This window comes from Silene latifolia, unplaced genomic scaffold (assembly GCF_048544455.1).
Source record: "Silene latifolia isolate original U9 population unplaced genomic scaffold, ASM4854445v1 scaffold_75, whole genome shotgun sequence".
Lineage (NCBI taxonomy): Eukaryota > Viridiplantae > Streptophyta > Magnoliopsida > Caryophyllales > Caryophyllaceae > Silene > Silene latifolia.
Genome location: NW_027413661.1, coordinates 3,626,375 through 3,645,706, shown reverse-complemented (window position 1 = coordinate 3,645,706; position 19,332 = coordinate 3,626,375). Strand labels below are relative to the sequence as shown.

At 39.6% G+C, this 19,332-nt stretch overlaps 1 protein-coding gene across 1 annotated transcript; it reads left to right on the top strand.

The window, feature by feature from the left end:
* Positions 1 to 5,049: 5,049 nt before the first annotated feature.
* LOC141640287 (uncharacterized) lies at positions 5,050 to 18,626 on the top strand. Its single transcript, XM_074449136.1, has 8 exons — positions 5,050 to 5,121; positions 5,665 to 5,758; positions 5,818 to 5,978; positions 15,321 to 16,020; positions 16,130 to 16,369; positions 16,487 to 17,068; positions 17,236 to 17,671; positions 18,062 to 18,626. Exons 1-8 carry the CDS (start codon positions 5,050 to 5,052, stop codon positions 18,624 to 18,626), a joined length of 2,850 nt encoding a protein of 949 aa, XP_074305237.1.
* Positions 18,627 to 19,332: the final 706 nt, after the last annotated feature.

Sequence of the window (19,332 nt, the reverse complement as noted above, 5' to 3'; positions counted from 1 at the left end):
TCTATCCTTGTTCAGATTGATCGACTACGCCACATCCGAGATATGAGGATCATGAAGACCGCATGGTATGATCTTTCCAATCTCCTTTTTCCTCTTTATGTTAATGACTATGTGGCTTTATTTTGATTGATGCGGTATAACAATGTGAACTTAGGACTTGCATTTAGTTTATATGTCATACTAGTTGATAGAATCACTTGCATTAGGATGTCTATATTAGTTGCACCATAGCATGTAGTTACATGTTAGAAAAGTTTTGAAAAATGCCTAATTAGGAACCTTGACAAGAGCAACTAAGCCATTACAAATACTTATTCAACTTAAGACTTTGCCTACTAGAATGGTTGTAAAACACCCTAGATAGTGTCATACTAGTGTCTTTTGACCCATGACCCAAAGCCTAGTCAAGGGTTTGTATGTGAGTCACCTATCCAACCCCGTGATGCGATGTGGACTTGGTTAACTTGTCTAGGTGGCCTTGTCTAGGTGACCTTGATTGACTTTGTGGTAAGGCAACCCAAAAATATTTTCAATCAATAAGTTTGAAGTGCTCATTTCTAAAGTTTTGTCATGTGGAAGTAATTTAATGCCAAGGAAACCTCAAATGTTATGAATTGTTGAATGTTGAGAAATTTAAATTGTTTTGATGGAGGCGTACCACTTCGATGTGCTTTGGAGCGGGATCCATTGAATTGGGCCCCCACACGGTTGTGAATTCGGCCGCCCGCAGACGAGTGATTATCACCCCGAAAAGCTATTGTCTAGAGGTTAACCGGTTGCCTAATAAGCGATTGGCGAAAGCAAAGGACACTAGCCCGGAAGGGACAAACCCCATCTTAAATTTTTGAAATGTGAAAGTCAAATGAGGTCAACTTTTGAATACTAGTCATATCCACCCGTTGTGTATAAAGATTTGAGCATTTCATTCCCAAAAAGCCTTTTTGTCAAGCCACTTTGTCGAGCTTGGGACGATCCATGACCTTTACTTTTGTAGAGAATTCGAGACTTGTCATGTCATATGCTACTAGCATCATAGGGATCATCATTCCACCACCATCCGATCGCCCTTGACGAAAGCATTTGGAAATTGAGGACGAAAGTAGTCTAGTTTAACACCATTTGGAGGTGATTTAGTGCCATCCTCTTAGCCTTAGTAATTTGTTGAACTAGTATTTGTGAAGGATTACATGCTCTTAAATTTGTTCCTCTTTAGTGTCTCCGCCACTTGATGAGGAAGTGGCTATTCCTTTTGTAGATGCATCCATTATGTGATTTTGTGTGCTTAATGTTTGGATGTGTCGCCATTTTGGCAAGACCCACCTTGCCTTGCAAGAAGGCATCCTACCTCATGGTTGTCTTGTTGTGAGTTGAAGGGGCGGAGTGAGACCCGCTAATTGTTTCATATCGGCTATGTTATTAGGTTAGTTTAAATAATGGTCCTAGTCTTTGTCACCTCTTTACTCGGGACGAGCAAAGGTTCGGTTTGGGGATATTTGATGTGACCATAATTAGCGCATATTTAGCCCCCGAATTAGCCTTGTTCCCATGCTTTTTAGTGCATATTTGGGTCATTTATTATCTTTAGTTCTTTGTTTTGCATATTCTTTGAGATTTTGATCCCTTGGTAGGAAAGGAATAAGAATCTTGCATTTTCATGGCAAAACGAGACTAAATTGATCGAATCCAATGACCAAGCATCAAGGAGAGACAAGATTAGAAGGCCTTTGTACATATGATAGTAGATGAGCAATTTTGAGAAAGGATCCTTGAGTCCCCAAGGAAATTCCCAAGGAATTTATGAAGAAAAGGGAAGAAAAGAAGAAGAAATCTTGCTGAGGCACAATCCGTGCGGATTGACCACAATCCGACCGTCCTCACCATGCACAATCCGTGCGGATTCACCAGAAGACGCTCGGGTTTGGCCACCACAATCCGCCCGGATTCCCTCAAAGCCGCTCGTTTTCATCCGCCAGAATCCGCCCGTCCCGACCCAAAACCGCTCGGATTCCTCTACAGCGCGATTTCCCCTTCTCCAAGTTACAAAGAAAGAAGCCCTTCCTTCGAAAAATACCGGCTCCTCCCTGCTCAATCTAAAAAGTGTAATTACTAGTTTAGCCCTTAGTTAACCCTAATGCATCCTCCTAATTTCTACTATAAATACCCCATTAGTCTAATTAGAAGAGCATGTTCTTCTTATCAATTCTTAGAGTAGTTAATATCAATCAAATCTCTCTTTAGTTTTGTAATCAACAATTAATCAAGTTTTAATACAAGTTTTATTTCCTTAATCTCTCTTTTGTTCATCCTTTATTTTGGGTAATTGAAGATTATTTGGGTTATTATTGGGAGATTGACAACCTCTCAATCAAGCATCAAGTATTTCTTTTATCTTTGCTTTATTATTGGAATCATTAGTAGGTATAATTCTCTTAATCCCTTTTTAATTATTGTTAATTACTTTCATTTATTCATCATGTTTCATTTTGTTGGTATGATTGACAACCTTGCTAGCATGATCAACATGATAATGAGTGAGTAGTCTCTTAGCTAGGGTTAATGGGTGATTAGGGGAAACCAACATGGGGAATGATTCATGCTTAAATTAATATGCTTTCATGTTTTATTTGCTTGCTTGTTTTGATCTCAACTCATGCACATGTTATGCTTGATGAAATGCGAGCCTATGAATCCTTGCATTTTTTACCCATCACCTATCTTTTCAATGAGACTTGTAAGACATAAACCAACTCGAGTCTCATTAGACCATGCATGTTGTTGAGTAGGGAAGATTAAGTCGACTTGTAGGTGTTGTACAATCTAATCGATTCGGCTCCGGGACCCAAACTTTCCTAGGATTGTAAGATATAACCCAACTCAAACCATCACAACAATAATTGCTTGCTTATAATTTGAGAACATGTTTGTATGATCAATTCCCATGATTCCCCTATGACCCCATGACACCCTAGTGCTTTTTATCAATTGTTTACAACCCTTTTAATTCATCTTGCTTGTTTAATTTCATTGCTATTTTAGTTAGTGATCTTCTACATCAACCCAATTTGTGACACCCCTAAGACACCACTAGTTTCAATTGAAATCTCATCTCAATTCCCGTCCCTTGGGATCCGACCTTTACTTGCCTCTTTACTAATTGTAGAGTTGTTTGTGAAGCTATAAATTGTGTTTTGATTCGGACGTGACCCAACGACCACATCTTTCTATTTGTGAACGCGAAACGGACCGATCATTTTGGTTGGTAGTTTGACCGAAAAAAAGAAGAGAAAAATCTCCCCATATACTCCTCTTTCACGGTTTAAAGAGGTAGTACAGGTTAGATCATATTCTTATTCTTTTGACCTAATTTTTGCCTCTCATCAAAACACAACAATACCCTAAAAATTAATTAGTAAATTTTGGGGATCTATTCTAGAAAGAACAAAGGCATATCTCATATCATCTTGGGTGCAACTGATAAGAGAATATCATTGTGATATTGTTCTTAGGCCATATTTGCTAGGACCGAAGGTTATTTCTTAATCTCTCTATTTTGTTTATGCTATTTCATTTATGACTCGTATTCATAATAATAATTTCGTTATAATCCTTATAATGTTAATGAAAGTATACCGATATTTCCTACATTAAAACCGTTTTTACAAAACAACAGAGGTTATACGTCGAGAAGAAACGCAGCAGCAGCTGCGCCTCTTCGAAGGATCGCAGTTTTGCTGCGCCTCTTCCAGAGGTTGTCGCTGCTCCTGCTCTTCTTCTTCTTCCTCAACCTTCTGCAATTTTCTCTTTTTCTTATTTCTTTCGTTTTTCTTCGTTTTCTTTATGGTCTCAGTACATAAATCACGTTTTAACGCTTCTCTTTTAATTACAATGTCTAATTCGTCCTTAATCCCGAGTAATTCAATATTTGCGGGTTTTCGCCGTTTTAATTCAAATCGATTCTTCTGAGTTTCGACTTGTTCATGTCGAGGTTCTGGGATCTTGATTTGATACATAAGTTTTCTTTCGAGTCTTATTTGTCCAGTTTCATCTTAATTTAACCTTAAATTTCACCTTTTGTATTTCGGACACTAGTTACCCACAATCATGTAAATTGCTGTAATTTCTCGTTCTTAATACGTTTTATGACTTGCCCTGATATATTTAATCGGTTATATTACTTCAATTTGAGTCTAATATCAATAATAAATCTTAAATCAACCAACAAACGATAACATTGTTGCGGTTCTGACTTCACAGCCAGAGCCCAGCTCTAGAACAGACGCAGGAAGAGCTTCGCCTCTTCCAAAGGACCCAGCAGATGCTGTGCCTATTCTGGGTTAGTCTCTGTCCTTGAACTCTTTCTCGCCTTGACGTAGCTTCTAATTACGGTTTAAATCAATTATTATTCGTATTATCACCTCTAATCTGACGTATATTTCATATTTTATTTCTAATTTTCATTTTCTTCTTTGAAATCCCGTTTTCGAGCGTGCCTTGACGTAGATCAAATAAAGTTTTGTAATATTTTGTAATTTTTATTATTCATTTATCGTAATTATTACTCTTATGTATGATCTTATTACTTGGCATTCACATGTAATTAATCTAATTTCCAACTTCAACCCCAAATTGTTTGCTAAAACACGTGTTAACCGACTTAGTCTAATCTCCCATGCTAGGATTAATCCATGTTTGTTGCATGGCATACATTACATCGATGAGATATAAATATGAATAACTTCTCTAATCATTAGTAGAGGCCGCTATCGAGGCGGGTGGGATTAGGTGTTCGAATTAAAGAGCTTCCTAATACATACCCTCACCCCTTACTCAGTTATCTCTGGACATCCGTGTCCATTGGCATCTAGAGAGTCATTCTAGACATATAATGCTAAGAGTAACGAGTTCTTAGTGTTCATGTCATTACTTTGTGTTTTGACATGGCGCGAAGTATTCGAACGGTTTCCAATTTTTCCACATTAAATTGGTGGCGACTCCACAAATGCAGGCTTATTCAACCTTTCACCGGTTTCAATGCCTCACAAATCGGTAATGGCCCATGACATGCTTTGGCAAAGCAAGGTTCCGTGGGAGAAGTGTCGCCGCCACGAAACCAACGCACGGGTGTGCGCAACTCGGGTGGCCCATGTCCACAGTTTGGCGACTCCGCAGGGGATGATACACTTACGTGTTACCCAGGGTGAAACTTGAACAAGGTTAGGGAATAGTTTTATACGAGACAGTTGTTGATTTTCATTACTTGATCTTCTTATGTCGTTTCATTTGGTCTTCCTAGGCCCTAAACCCACCCATTCGACCAATCGTCCCGTCCGGACGGTCCAAATTCCTATCTGGGCCTAAGATAGATACTGATTAACGTCAACCATACTGCGGTACATACTCATGTTTGTATTTAGAGCTTTCACTACTCGAGGAAATAGACTAGGAACCGACCTTACTCATGTTTGGCACAGACCTCTCCACATAACAGGGTTTGATTGCTTGGTGTGGCAACCCACCCTTTTAAGCCAAAACCCTTTAAATGCACTCAGCATACTGTTATAATGCCCATATGTATGTTTTTATCATATACATGATCACCATTTGTAAACAAAACCATGACGAAATTTTGTAAAATAAAATCCATTTCAAAATATAATCATTTAGGAAGAGGTTTCTGTCACTATTGAGGAAGAAGCGGCTGATGTTGTAACTACTGAGGAGGAAGCTGTTGATTCTAGGGATTGGACTCTTGCGGAAGGTAAGCACTCTGCTCCCACTAAGACTACTTCTAGTGTGAAGCAGTGCTGCAATTCACAGCCGAGGATGTAGCATCAGAGGTAGCGTATTGGGAGACAGCTGTTGTTTGTTATGTCTTAGGTAGCAATCCTCCCTGGGAATTGTTGTCGGGGTTCATTCAGAAACTTTGGGGCGTTTATAAGTTTGATAAGCTTTCCTTCCTCCCTAACGGGGTGTTTCTGGTCAGATTCCCTACAAAGGAGTGTCAAAGCTTAGTCCTTCAGCATGTGATCCGGATGATGTCGTCACTCATCAAATCAAACACATTTATAATACTCAACATACAACTAGTTAGCGGTAAGTCGAGGTCGATCCATGGGACGGTGTGCTTTGGGTTCTAAGTCTATCTATCTCAATTTATGCTAGTGTCACGATTGATGGGGTTTGTAGTTGTGTTCTAGACTAATAAAAGCAATAAAGTAAAACAAGCAATAAAAAGGGAAGATGTAAGCAATCGATTAAAAGTGCTAGGATATCATGGGGTCATAGGGGATTCATGGTGTTGATCATACAAACATGTTTACAAGGTTGCAAGCAATTAATGTTGTGGAGGAACCGAGTTGGGTTATGTCTTACGGTTCATAGGAAGAGTTGGGTCCCGGAGCCGAATCGATTAGATTGTACAACACCTACAAGTCGACTTACTTTCCTCCTATTCAAATTCTATGCATGGTCTAACAAGACTCGAGTTGGTTTATATCTTACAAGTCAAGTTGAGTAGATAAAAGATGGTAAAAATGCAAGGATTCATAGGCTTAGCATTTCATCAAACATAACATGTGCATAAACTTGACATCACAACAAGCAAGCAATTTAATCATGTGAACATATTAGATTAAGCATGAATCAATCCCCATGTTTGTTTCCCTTAATTACCCACTAATCCTAGCTAAGAGACTACTCACTCATTATCAAGTTTAACATGCTAACAAGGTTGTCAATCATATTAACAAGGTAAAACATGATGAACAAGTAAGAAAGATTAACAATAATTAAAACAAGGATTAAGAGAGTTATACCTATGGAGATTCCAAAATAATAATGCAAAGAATAATAGAAGAAATTGATGATTGATGGAAGGTTGTCAATCTCCCAATAATAACCCAATAATCTTCAATTACCCAATAATAAACTTGAATAATAAACTTGAACAATAATTAAGGAGAGATTAATGTGTAATTTGTGGAAAGATTAAAGAGTAGTCTATTCTAATCTACTCCTAATCTAATCTAAAGAAGGATTTTCTATTCTAAAAACTTCATAAAGAGCCCCCCCCTGATTATTTACAAATGGGGTATTTATAGTGGAAATTAGGGAGGATGCATTAGGGTTAACTAAGGGTTAAACTAGTAATTACACTTTTGAGATTTGAGCAGGGAGACTCCGGGATTGTCCGAGAGAAGGGCTTCTCTTATCGTTGCTAGAAGAATGAAAACGTGCTGTGCTTCAATCCGTGCGGATGGAAGTCGGGACGGCCGGATTCTGGTAAGGGAATCCGAGCGGATCCTTGGGCAAGACGCTCGGATTGGCGAGGGGGAATCCGAGCGGATTGTAGGGGTGTAATCCGAGCGGATTAGAGACAGGACGCTCGGATTGTGGTGATGAGACGGGCGGATTTTAGACAATCCGCTCGGATTGTTCTTCAGCAATGGTTCTTCTTCGTTTCTTCCCCTTTTTGCTCATTTCCGTTTTATTCTTTCGAGATTGGTCTTTAGTCCTTGCTTCCTCTTCATACTAGTCCATCTATTATCGTCAAGTAGCTTCCAAATATGCATGAAAGACGGGAATTTCCGCCTTATCCTCTCCTTTTCTACAAAACATATGAAATGCGATAGAAAAGCAAATAGGAAGGTTTTGACGGATAAAATGGCCGTAAAATGTTATAATAGTATGCAAAATAGGCTCAATTGGGGGACTAAATGTGCGCTAATTATGGTCACATCAAATATCCCCAAACCGAACCTTTACTCGTCCCGAGTAAAGAGGTGACTAAAACTAGACCTTTATTTAAACTAACCTAATAACATAGCCGATATGAGACAATTAGCGGGTCTCACTCCGCCCCTTCAACTCACAACAAGACAACCATGAGGTAGGATGCCTTCTTGCAAGGCAAGGTGGGTCTTGCCAAAATGGCGACACATCCAAACATTAAAGCACACAAAATCACATAATGGATGCATCTACAAAAAGAAATAGCCACTTTCCTCATCTAAGTGGCGGAAATTATCTACAAGGGAAGCAATTCAAGGGTACACACTCCTTCATAGATACAATTTCTTCAAACTACTAAGCCTAGAAGGATACCAATAAATCACCTCCAAAAGGTGTCAAGCTAGGGTACCTTTGTCCTCAATCGTTAAATGGTTTTGTCAAGAGTAGGCTCCCTATGGTGTTAGAAACACTGGAGGATCGCGGAATTCCCCCTCTTGCCTAGACAAGAAGAAGGGTCGTCCCCTCTCTACCATGCACAAAAATGGATACGGTGGATAAAGGGATCGATAGAATTTGAGTTTCTCTTTTGGGAGTTTGCTTTTGTTTTTGTTTCTCCTCGCAATTTCTTGTGGCATATAACATTTGAGAACACTTTCTTTTGCCATTTCTTTTCATTTTTGGCTTTTCAACACTTGACAACTTTTTGCATTTCTTTTTGAACATTTTCAAAGTCACCCCAATTAGTAACGAGGGTGCCTTGTATTTGAAGCTTAGGAGTTCTATTTTTGCTCCTCTTTTCATTTGATGCATTTTTGCAAACTTTCTTTCACTTTTCATTTCATTGAACTCAAATTGATTTCTTTTTTTTGTGCCCATTCCCTTTGATGACAAAAATGTGGTAGAACATGGATGAATGATAGAAGTATGCATGGTTTCAAGGGTCACCTTGGAATAAACGGTAGCCAAGGAGTTATCACACCACAAGGTACTCTTGACTAGGCCTTAAACCATGGGTCAAAGGATACTAGCATGACACATCCTAGGGTGTTTTACAAGTATTCTAACAAGCAAAGTCTTAAGAATAAAAAGCATCTACTAGGGCCTATATACACTAGTCAAGCTTCCCAAATAGACGGTTTCGCAAAATTTTTCTAACATGCAACTACATGCCATGATGCAACTATCATATAAACATCCTAATGCATATGATTCTACCAACTAATATGACAAACAATCTAAATGCAAGTCCTAAATTCACATTGTTTATACCGCATCAATCAAAATAAAGCCACATAGTCATTAACATAAAGAGGAAAAAGGAGATTGGAAAGATCATACCATGCGGTCTTCAATATCCTCATGTCTCGGATGTGGCGTAGTCAATCAATGTGAACAAGGATGAACAAACACAATATATACAATAATATATACAAGACTACACTAAAAAGGAAATGAACTTGTTTTTGGATTTTTAAATTTTTCAAATTTTTATGGTTTTTGTTAAAAGAACATATTTTTGGGATTTTTCGAAATTTTTCAATTTTTATGCATTTTTGGAATATAAATTCCCATCCCCCACTTTATTTTGGACATTGTCCTCAATGTACATGTAGGAGTAGGAATAAAAAGAAAAAAACATGTTTTTGAATTTTTGATTTTAAGCAATGATATGAATGAATGCATGCTCTAACTAGATGCAATTCTATATGATATATATAACAAGTGAATGCAATCTAAACTATACTATATGATGCATGATAAGTGCTTAAGTCACCTATGATCAAACCTCCCCAAACCAATTTAAACACTATTTCTAATGTAGAAAAGGAATAGGTTTGGTCATTAGTGCCTATGCATGAATTCTAGTCTATATGCAACTATCTATATGAATCATGTGGGATAAATACAATGCAAACTATACTATATGAACTAACTAATGTAAATGCAATATTTAATACAAAGGCATGCAAAAGCTACACTAAATGCAATGTAAATAAAAGAGAGAGAGGGGGGGGGGATATGGGTATCATACAAGTGGAAGTGGTGAAGTAGGCCTCTTTCACTCTTCATCCTCATCATAGTCATAGCCATAACCATGAGAGCTTCCGGCTTGATCATGTCCGGGTGCTTGGCCCCAATATCCTCCTTGGTCAAAAGCTCCTTCTTGACCCGAGTACCCTCCACCTTGGCTAGAATGCCCTCCATCGCCGCGACCCCAAGCTTGGTCCCCATGATTTGGGAACAAGAGCTCCGGTTGTGCCCAAGAGGGTTTAGGACCATTGGGGTCAATATACCCTTGTTGAGCCATGCTATAATATTGGGGGTAGAGGGCTAGGTAGTTGTCTTCCCTCCCTTTGTGCACCCCAAGGTCCACTCTATTCATGAGTGCCATCAAATCATTAAAATCCGGGGTGTTGGGGATTGCCGGTTGGTAAGGGGTATGTTGAATAGGGTAAGGTGGGATAGGGACATAGGAAGGTGGGCGCATTTGTATCCCCGGCCCTCCACGAGGTGGTTGACGGCGTGGCTCTTCCCTTTGAGGGGGATTATCAAGAATTTGGATATCAAGGAGGTAGCTTGGTGGAGGAGAGTATGGACTCAATCGTGGTTCGATGCCCGGTATCTTCCATCCTTCAAGGATCATCGAAGTGCAACCCTTGGTGTACCATTCCACACTCCCATCGTCAGTGTAGTTACACCACCGGTGACTATAGAAAATGGTGTGCTCATCAATCAAAGTCCTCCCTTCAAGAGGAATATAGGTTTCTCGGGCATTGAACCCGGGGCAAAGGTGTTTAGCCAACATTGTGATTAGACCTCCCATCACGAAGGTTTTAAGTTGAGATGTCCCTTGAGCAAAGTCATTGAACCTATTGAGTATCTCAAGTGGCGTATTGAAGTTATAACGCCTCACCGCTTGAACATTCAAATGAGACTCAAGAAAAGTTAAGTCGATGATAGTACACCGATCTTGCTCGTACCTCCCATTGATGCATCCGGCTACAAAGCGTTCGGTGAATCGAATCACCGGGTGTTGAATAGCAAATGTATAGCAACGCTTTATATGGGTAAAGTTCTTCCCGGAGATAGCTTTCCAAAGAAAATCCACACTAAAATTATCGGGCTTGTCGGTATAGGCGGTGGGTATTTGGAGACCGAAAACATAGGCAAATTCCTCAAGAGAAAGAACATGGTCTCGGTTGCATAACCTAAACTCCATGCCTAGATTGTTGCGGGCATCCGCCACAATGCGAAGGCTACTCAAGAACTCAAGGGTGAGACTAAGGTAAGTCTCTTCATGAGCATGGAAAAGGTCCCCAATGCCAAGGCCATTGAAGAATGCCTCGGTAGGGTACCTTATCTTAAGGATTTCCAACACCCTAGTGTCAACAAATTGAGTAGGTTCGTATTTCTTACCTAGAAGCTCGACGAAATTTTCGCGTTGGTCGTCGGATATGAAGATCACTTCTTGGAAGTTGTTGAGTTGTTCAATACCTCCCCTCATTATCACATTTCGTGGTGTTGAAGAGGATGACCCCTTGCGCTTCTTTCCGATCGAATCAAACAATTTCTTGGCCTTTCCCTTGGAACTCATGTTGGTGATGGGGGTGATGTGGGTGTTTTTGAGGATATGAAGGGGATTTTGAGGATTGAAGAGAGTGTTAGGGTTTGGTAGGATGAGGAAATGAGGGAGAAGGGGGGTGTTTATATAGAAAAAGAAGGGAATCCGAACGGATAGGGTTGGACTTGACCCGATTTTTCTCGCGTGAATGATGACAATCCGAGCGGATCTCGGGCGGGACGGACGGATTCTCGATGGGCAAGACGGGCGTCTTCTCGTAGAATCCGCACGGATTCTAGAACAGAAATCTGTTGGTTGAGAAGCGAGCACAAGACGGGCGGATTTCCCATGGGACGGACGTCTTTATCAGGACGGACGGATTCCTTCTAATCCGCACGGATTTTGGCGTAGATTAAAATCTTGCTGTTGGACTTCATACGGGACGGGCGTCCCGTGGAGAAGACGGACGGATTTGGTGGGACGGGCGGATTCCCTTGAATCTGCTCGGATTCTTCCACAGTTTCAGCTTTTTCTTTTCCGTGGGCCCTGGACGGGCGGAATTGCTTGGATCCGAGCGTCTCTGCCTCTTTCTCCTCCTTCTTTCTTCTTTCGTGAAATGATAAACCCCTTTTCACTGATTTTCTCTTTTTTTCCTTATCCTTTTCTGAAATTTGCTTAGGAAACATGTAAGATGACTCTCTCTCTCTTCTTTCTCATGTTAGGATTTAAATGCAAAAATATGTACAATATTATACAAAATAAAGGGTTCAAGAAATATCTTACAAACGGTGGTTTTAGGTAGGACTCCACCAAACTAGTTCAATTTGAAGGAATTCTTATCCATAGAGCTCAAGGCTCTTAGTAGAAGATCAAAAGCTTGTGAACAAGCTCCGAATAAGCATAAGTATGGGTTGCTCCACTTGAAGATGAAATTTGGCCAAGGAAGTTTGTCATACATCCTTTCTTTCACCTTGTCCTTGGCACTAGAGCTTTCCCGATGCTTCAAGTAAATACATCCATGATTCTTGTTAAGATTAAGCATGAAGTGTGGTTCATTTTCATCCGGGGACTTCCACTTACCAACTTCTTCTTCAATTTTGGTGATGATAGCATTTTGATTTTTCAATCCTCCCAAGGTGGAAGGAGAGTTTTCATGACTTTGATGATCGGATACCATAGGGGTTGAGATTATGGGTGTCAAATCTTCACAAGTAGCCTCACGAGCAATTTTCTCTTTGAGCTTTTTCACCAAATAACTCTTGTAAGACACTTTGGCTTTTTGGAGAAGATCTAACATATCCTCTTCAATGATCATTGGCTCCATGATAGGTGCCAAGTGGTCTTCATGAAGGATAAAGGAAGGACGTTCTTCTTCATGATAAGGTATCTCAAATGTCTCAAGGATAGGCTCCTCAAGCAAGGTGATATTGTGAATCCCTCTAGGTTCATCATCGTTGTTATCATCTTCTCGTAAATCATGAATGGGGGCTTTGTCTAGCTCTTTTTCCAACACCTCAACGTTCATATCAAAGGACACACCCTCATACTCACAAAGGCTAAGAACATTTGGTTTGCTCAACCTCATGTCTTCCTCATCAAACACAACACTCTCATAGTCACAAGAGCTCAAGGAATTTGGCTCCTCCCACTTCTCATCTTCCATGCCAAAGGTTACTACTTCAAAATCGCATTTATGCTCAATATCCAAAGAATGGTTGTGAGTAATTGCTTGGAATTCTTTTAATTGGTCAATTTGAATCTCCAACTCCTCGCTTTGGGAAACAATGCTTTGAAGGACATTGTCCCTTTTTTGGCTCTCCTCTAGCATTTGTTTGAAGAGGTTTTGTTGACCTCCCATCATTTGGAGAATCATGTTTTGAATGGGTTCATCTCTTTGTTGTGGGTAGGTGTGAAAGTGGTTGTATTGTGGCAATTGAAGTTCATTGTGAAATGGGTATTGGGTGGGTGGTTGTTGTTGATATTGGGTGTGGTGATTTTGGTGGGAAAAATTGGGGTAGTGGTTAGGATTTTCGTTGTACAAATAATAAGGTAGGTTTGTGTTGACTTGCTCCTCAAACTCCCCATACCCATAGTCATACTCAAAAGATCCACCACATACTCCACAACACATGTCTTGAGTCATCATAACTAAGACAAGGAAACAACTACAAGCACGGAAACTACACAAAAACGGTAAGAACAATCCTTGAGGAACAAGTTCCTCAAGGTTAAAGCAAAATCAAAATAGACAAACAAGTAAGAACTTAATCACATAGCACCATCCCCGGCAATGGCGCCATTTTGATCCGGATGATGTCGTCACTCATCAAATCAAACACATTTATAATACTCAACATACAACTAGTTAGCGGTAAGTCGAGGTCGATCCATGGGACGGTGTGCTTTGGGTTCTAAGTCTATCTATCTCAATTTATGCTAGTGTCACGATTGATGGGGTTTGTAGTTGTGTTCTAGACTAATAAAAGCAATAAAGTAAAACAAGCAATAAAAAGGGAAGATGTAAGCAATCGATTAAAAGTGCTAGGATATCATGGGGTCATAGGGGATTCATGGTGTTGATCATACAAACATGTTTACAAGGTTGCAAGCAATTAATGTTGTGGAGGAACCGAGTTGGGTTATGTCTTACGGTTCATAGGAAGAGTTGGGTCCCGGAGCCGAATCGATTAGATTGTACAACACCTACAAGTCGACTTACTTTCCTCCTATTCAAATTCTATGCATGGTCTAACAAGACTCGAGTTGGTTTATATCTTACAAGTCAAGTTGAGTAGATAAAAGATGGTAAAAATGCAAGGATTCATAGGCTTAGCATTTCATCAAACATAACATGTGCATAAACTTGACATCACAACAAGCAAGCAATTTAATCATGTGAACATATTAGATTAAGCATGAATCAATCCCCATGTTTGTTTCCCTTAATTACCCACTAATCCTAGCTAAGAGACTACTCACTCATTATCAAGTTTAACATGCTAACAAGGTTGTCAATCATATTAACAAGGTAAAACATGATGAACAAGTAAGAAAGATTAACAATAATTAAAACAAGGATTAAGAGAGTTATACCTATGGAGATTCCAAAATAATAATGCAAAGAATAATAGAAGAAATTGATGATTGATGGAAGGTTGTCAATCTCCCAATAATAACCCAATAATCTTCAATTACCCAATAATAAACTTGAATAATAAACTTGAACAATAATTAAGGAGAGATTAATGTGTAATTTGTGGAAAGATTAAAGAGTAGTCTATTCTAATCTACTCCTAATCTAATCTAAAGAAGGATTTTCTATTCTAAAAACTTCATAAAGAGCCCCCCCCCCCCCTTGATTATTTACAAATGGGGTATTTATAGTGGAAATTAGGGAGGATGCATTAGGGTTAACTAAGGGTTAAACTAGTAATTACACTTTTGAGATTTGAGCAGGGAGACTCCGGGATTGTCCGAGAGAAGGGCTTCTCTTATCGTTGCTAGAAGAATGAAAACGTGCTTTGTGCTTCAATCCGTGCGGATGAAAGTCGGGACGGCCGGATTCTGGTAAGGGAATCCGAGCGGATCCTTGGGCAAGACGCTCGGATTGGCGAGGGGGAATCCGAGCGGATTGTAGGGGTGTAATCCGAGCGGATTAGAGACAGGACGCTCGGATTGTGGTGATGAGACGGGCGGATTTTAGACAATCCGCTCGGATTGTTCTTCAGCAATGGTTCTTCTTCGTTTCTTCCCCTTTTTGCTCATTTCCGTTTTATTCTTTCGAGATTGGTCTTTAGTCCTTGCTTCCTCTTCATACTAGTCCATCTATTATCGTCAAGTAGCTTCCAAATATGCATGAAAGACGGGAATTTCCGCCTTATCCTCTCCTTTTCTACAAAACATATGAAATGCGATAGAAAAGCAAATAGGAAGGTTTTGACGGATAAAATGGCCGTAAAATGTTATAATAGTATGCAAAATAGGCTCAATTGGGGGACTAAATGTGCGCTAATTATGGTCACATCAGCATGGTTTTCCGATGTTTGACAATAAACCAGTGGTTGTTAAGACTTGGACAGAAGATTGTAGTTTGATGAAGGAGAGGGTCAAAGCAGTTCCTATTTGGCTCCGTCTATGTGGCTTACCTTTAAAATTTTGGAGTAAGGCTTGTCTTGAGAAACTGGCTGGTCTGCTAGGTAAGTTTATTAGAAGGGATGCAGCAACTGAAGACAAGACACCCCTAGGTTTTACTAGATTACCGGTGGAGGTTGAAATAGGTCAGGAATTTCCTGATAAACTCTATTTTAAGGATGAAAAGGGTGTTGATGTTAGCATTCTTGTTGAATATGAATGGAAGCCAACTGTGTGTGGTAGTTGTAAGTGTATTGGTCACAACAAAGAGATGTGCAAAAAGAAGGTTGTGCCTGCTCCAGGTCCAAAAACAAATGCTCCTGTTCCTAAACCTCCCCTTAAGGTTTGGAGACTAGTGCAGAAATCTAGACCTGTGCTTGCCCATGTAGGTTCACCTGCACCACCTTTTGGAGGGGTCATTTATCATGATTCTTCTCGTCTGCCATCATCAATACCAGTTATTCAACAAGTTACTAGACAAGAGCATAATGACTCAAGGAAGGATATCTTTCCCACCAAGTCTTATGCAGAAGCTTTGAGTCCAAAAAAATCCACACAATTGAATGGTAGACTGGTGGCTTCACCTGTGATAACTGGTAATGCATAGTATTGGTAGTTGGAATGTTAGGGGAATAAATGGGATCAATAAACAGCTAGATGTTAAAAAATTTCTGCATCAGAATAATATTGGTCTCTATGGTTTAGTTGAAACTAAGGTTAAGCTTCATGATTTTACTAGTATTCTTCATAATTTAGGATCTAATTGGGAAGGAATTAATAATAACTCCTATCATCATGGAGGTAGAGTCTGGATTATTTGGGTTCCTCAATTATTTACTGTTACTACTCTTCATATGAATGCTCAAGTTATTACTGTTTTGGTCAATGAGAGAGCTACTGGTGATGAGTTTTTCTTTTCTGTAGTCTATGGTTTCAATGAGGATAGTGAGAGAGATTACCTATGGACTCACCTGAGATTTATTAAGGATAATTATCATAAGCCTTTGGGGGGTCTGTGGTGATTAAATAATGTGCTTCATTATAATGAAAGAATTGGTAAAGAGGTTACTTGGACTAAAATTACTGATTTTCGAGCTTGTGTCCAGTATTGTGGACTCACTGATATTAAGGCTCAAGGGGCTTTCTATACTTGGAACAACAAGCATGAACCTCAGACTAGGGCTTTTTCTAGGATTGATAGATTTCTTATCAATTCTGAGTGGATGGATTTATACCCTAATGCTTATGCTCACTTTTTACCTGAAGGATTGTTTGATCATAATCCCTGTGTCTGCTTTAGACGACAAGTGAGGATAAGACCTAAAGGACAGTTCAGGTATTATAATATGTGGAGCTTAGATGATGGTTTTCAAACAGTTGTGCAGCAAGCTTGGAGTAGGCCTGTCAGGGGAACTCTTATGTATCAACTGGTGCATAAGTTAAGGAATCTAAAGTATAATCTGAGGGAGTTAAATAGGTGCAATTTCTCTTATATTGATAAAGCTATGGGTGTCTCCAAGGCCCTGTTGGACAGTCTTAAAATTCAATTGCAGTCTAACCCTACTGATGAGAGTATTAGTGTTGCTGAAAAGAATGCTGCTAATTATTACAGACAACTGAGCAAAATTCAGCATAGCTTTTTGAGTTAGAGGGCAAAAGTTGACTGGTTATGTAATGGTGATGACAATACAAGATTTTTTCATAACCACATCAGATCCAGACAGATTCACAATAGAGTGATGACCATTAAAGGGGAGAATGGTATTTCTTATCAAAGGATATTGAAGATGCATTCTTAACTTATTATAAAGGATTATTGGGTACTTGTCACTCTACTGCTGATGTCCATGTGCCTACTATTAGACTTGGGAATCTTGTGACACAAGCTCATAGAGATATTCTGCTTGCAGCTGTGATAGATGAGGAGATCAAGGGCTGCTTATTTTCTATTCCAGGGAATAAGTCCCCTGGACCTGACGGGTACACGAGCCAATTTTATAAGGATGCCTGGGACATAGTTGGCAATGATGTGTTGTGTGCTGTTAAGGATTTCTTTCTCACTGGTAAACTCCTAAAACAACTAAATACTACTACACTCACTCTCATTCCAAAGATTGATAATCCTGCTAGTGTCTTGGACTTTAGGCCAATTGCTTGTTGTAACACCTTATACAAGTGCTTGGCTAAAGTCCTTTGCAAGAGATTGAGCCAGGTTTTGCCTGATATTGTGAGTGATAGTCAGGGAGGGTTTGTGAAAGGAAGAAACATTGTTGAGAATATTCTTTTTTGTCAAGACTTAGTTAGACTATATAATAGGAAGGCTGCCTCCCCAAGGTGTTTGATTAAAATTGACCTCAAAAAAGCTTATGATTCAGTAGAATGCAAATTTTTAGAACAAATGCTTTATGCATTTAATTTCCCTCAGAGATTTATTGAGCTTATCATGGTGTGTATAAACACTCCTTCTTATTCTTTATCTGTCAATGGAGGCTCTTTTGGATTCTTTCAGGGCAAACGGGGTCTAAAATAAGGTGATCCACTCTCACCTCTTCTTTTCACCCTTTGCATGAAGTCTCTCTCTAGAATTCTAAAGGTTGCTTCCCTTCAAGATACCTTCATATTTCATCCTATGTGCAGTCATATGAAGCTGAATCACTTGATGTTTGCTGACGACCTCTTAATGTTTTGCAAAGGGACTGCGAGTTCTATTATTTGGATCCTGAGATGTTTTGCCACTTTTTATGCTGCTTCAGGACTTCATATGAACAAGTCCAAGTCTGAGATCTATTTTAATGGAGCTACCACCAGTACTGTCAATAATACTTTGCAGGTTTCTGGGTTTAAGAGTGAAAATCTGCCTTTCAAATATCTTGGCATACCCATGTCTTCCAAGAAATTAACCAAGAATGAGGGGATGAAATTACTGGATAAATTGGTTGCTAGAATCAGAGGATGGGGGATAAGGCATTTGTCTTATGCTGGCAGACTCACCTTGGTGTCCTCTGTCCTGTCTACTCTTCACACTTATTGGGTTAATATCTTCTTGATACCTAATGGGATTCTGAATAGGGTCAATGCTATCTGTAGGAATTTTTTATGGGCTGGAAAATCTGATTATGGGAAGGCTCCTGCTATTTCTTGGGATACTTGTTGTGCTCCTAAGTCAAAGGGAGGATTAGGTCTCAGGGTGGCTAAGGATTAGAACAGGGCAATTCTGGGGAAGTATGCTTGGTGGCTAGCTTGTAAGAAAGATCATCTATGGGTTAGGTGGGTTAATCATGTCTACATGAAAGGGAAAGAGTGGACTGATTACTCACCTCCTTGTGATTGTAGCTGGTCGTGGAGGAAAATTTCTCAAACAATGATCCTCTTTTCCCAAGCATACACCAATCATAAATGGCTGAATCTGAATATCGACTATATTGTGAAGTCTGGTAATGAATGGTTAAGGCAGAGCAAATCTAAGGTTCCTTGGTCTCACTTATGTTGGAACAGATTAAACATTCCTAAGACTGCATTCATTTTCTGGGCTGCACAACATCTGAGGTTTCTGACTAAGGACAGACTGAATAGAATGGGTACTCTTATGGATCCTATGTGTGATATTTGCAGGGCTCAGAATGAGGATCACCAGCATCTATTCTATGATTGTGCTTATAGTACTGAGTGTTGTAGACTTCTTCACCAGCGCCTGAATATTAATGTCCCCATAAATGACCTGGTGAAGTGGTATTCTTCTGCAAGGTGTCCCAAACTCCACAGGAAAATCATTGGAGCCTGTCATATGTACTTGGTATACTTCATCTAGAGGGTACGAAATGAAATTAGACTGAAATTGTACGTGAGGAAGCCTGAGCATGTTATTCAACACATTATTACTGATGTTAAGGCTAGATTCTATAGACTTA

Excerpts from the sequence above, each read along its gene's own strand:
- LOC141640287 (XM_074449136.1), top strand. The coding sequence starts at position 5,050 with ATGGCCCATGACATGCTTTGGCAAAGCAAGGTTCCGTGGGAGAAGTGT. Across the intron at positions 16,370-16,486 it reads CTATGGTTTCAATGAGGATA|AGGTTACTTGGACTAAAATT; the intron begins GTGAGAGAGATT and ends GAATTGGTAAAG. Across the intron at positions 17,069-17,235 it reads AATTCAGCATAGCTTTTTGA|GATTATTGGGTACTTGTCAC; the intron begins GTTAGAGGGCAA and ends CTTATTATAAAG.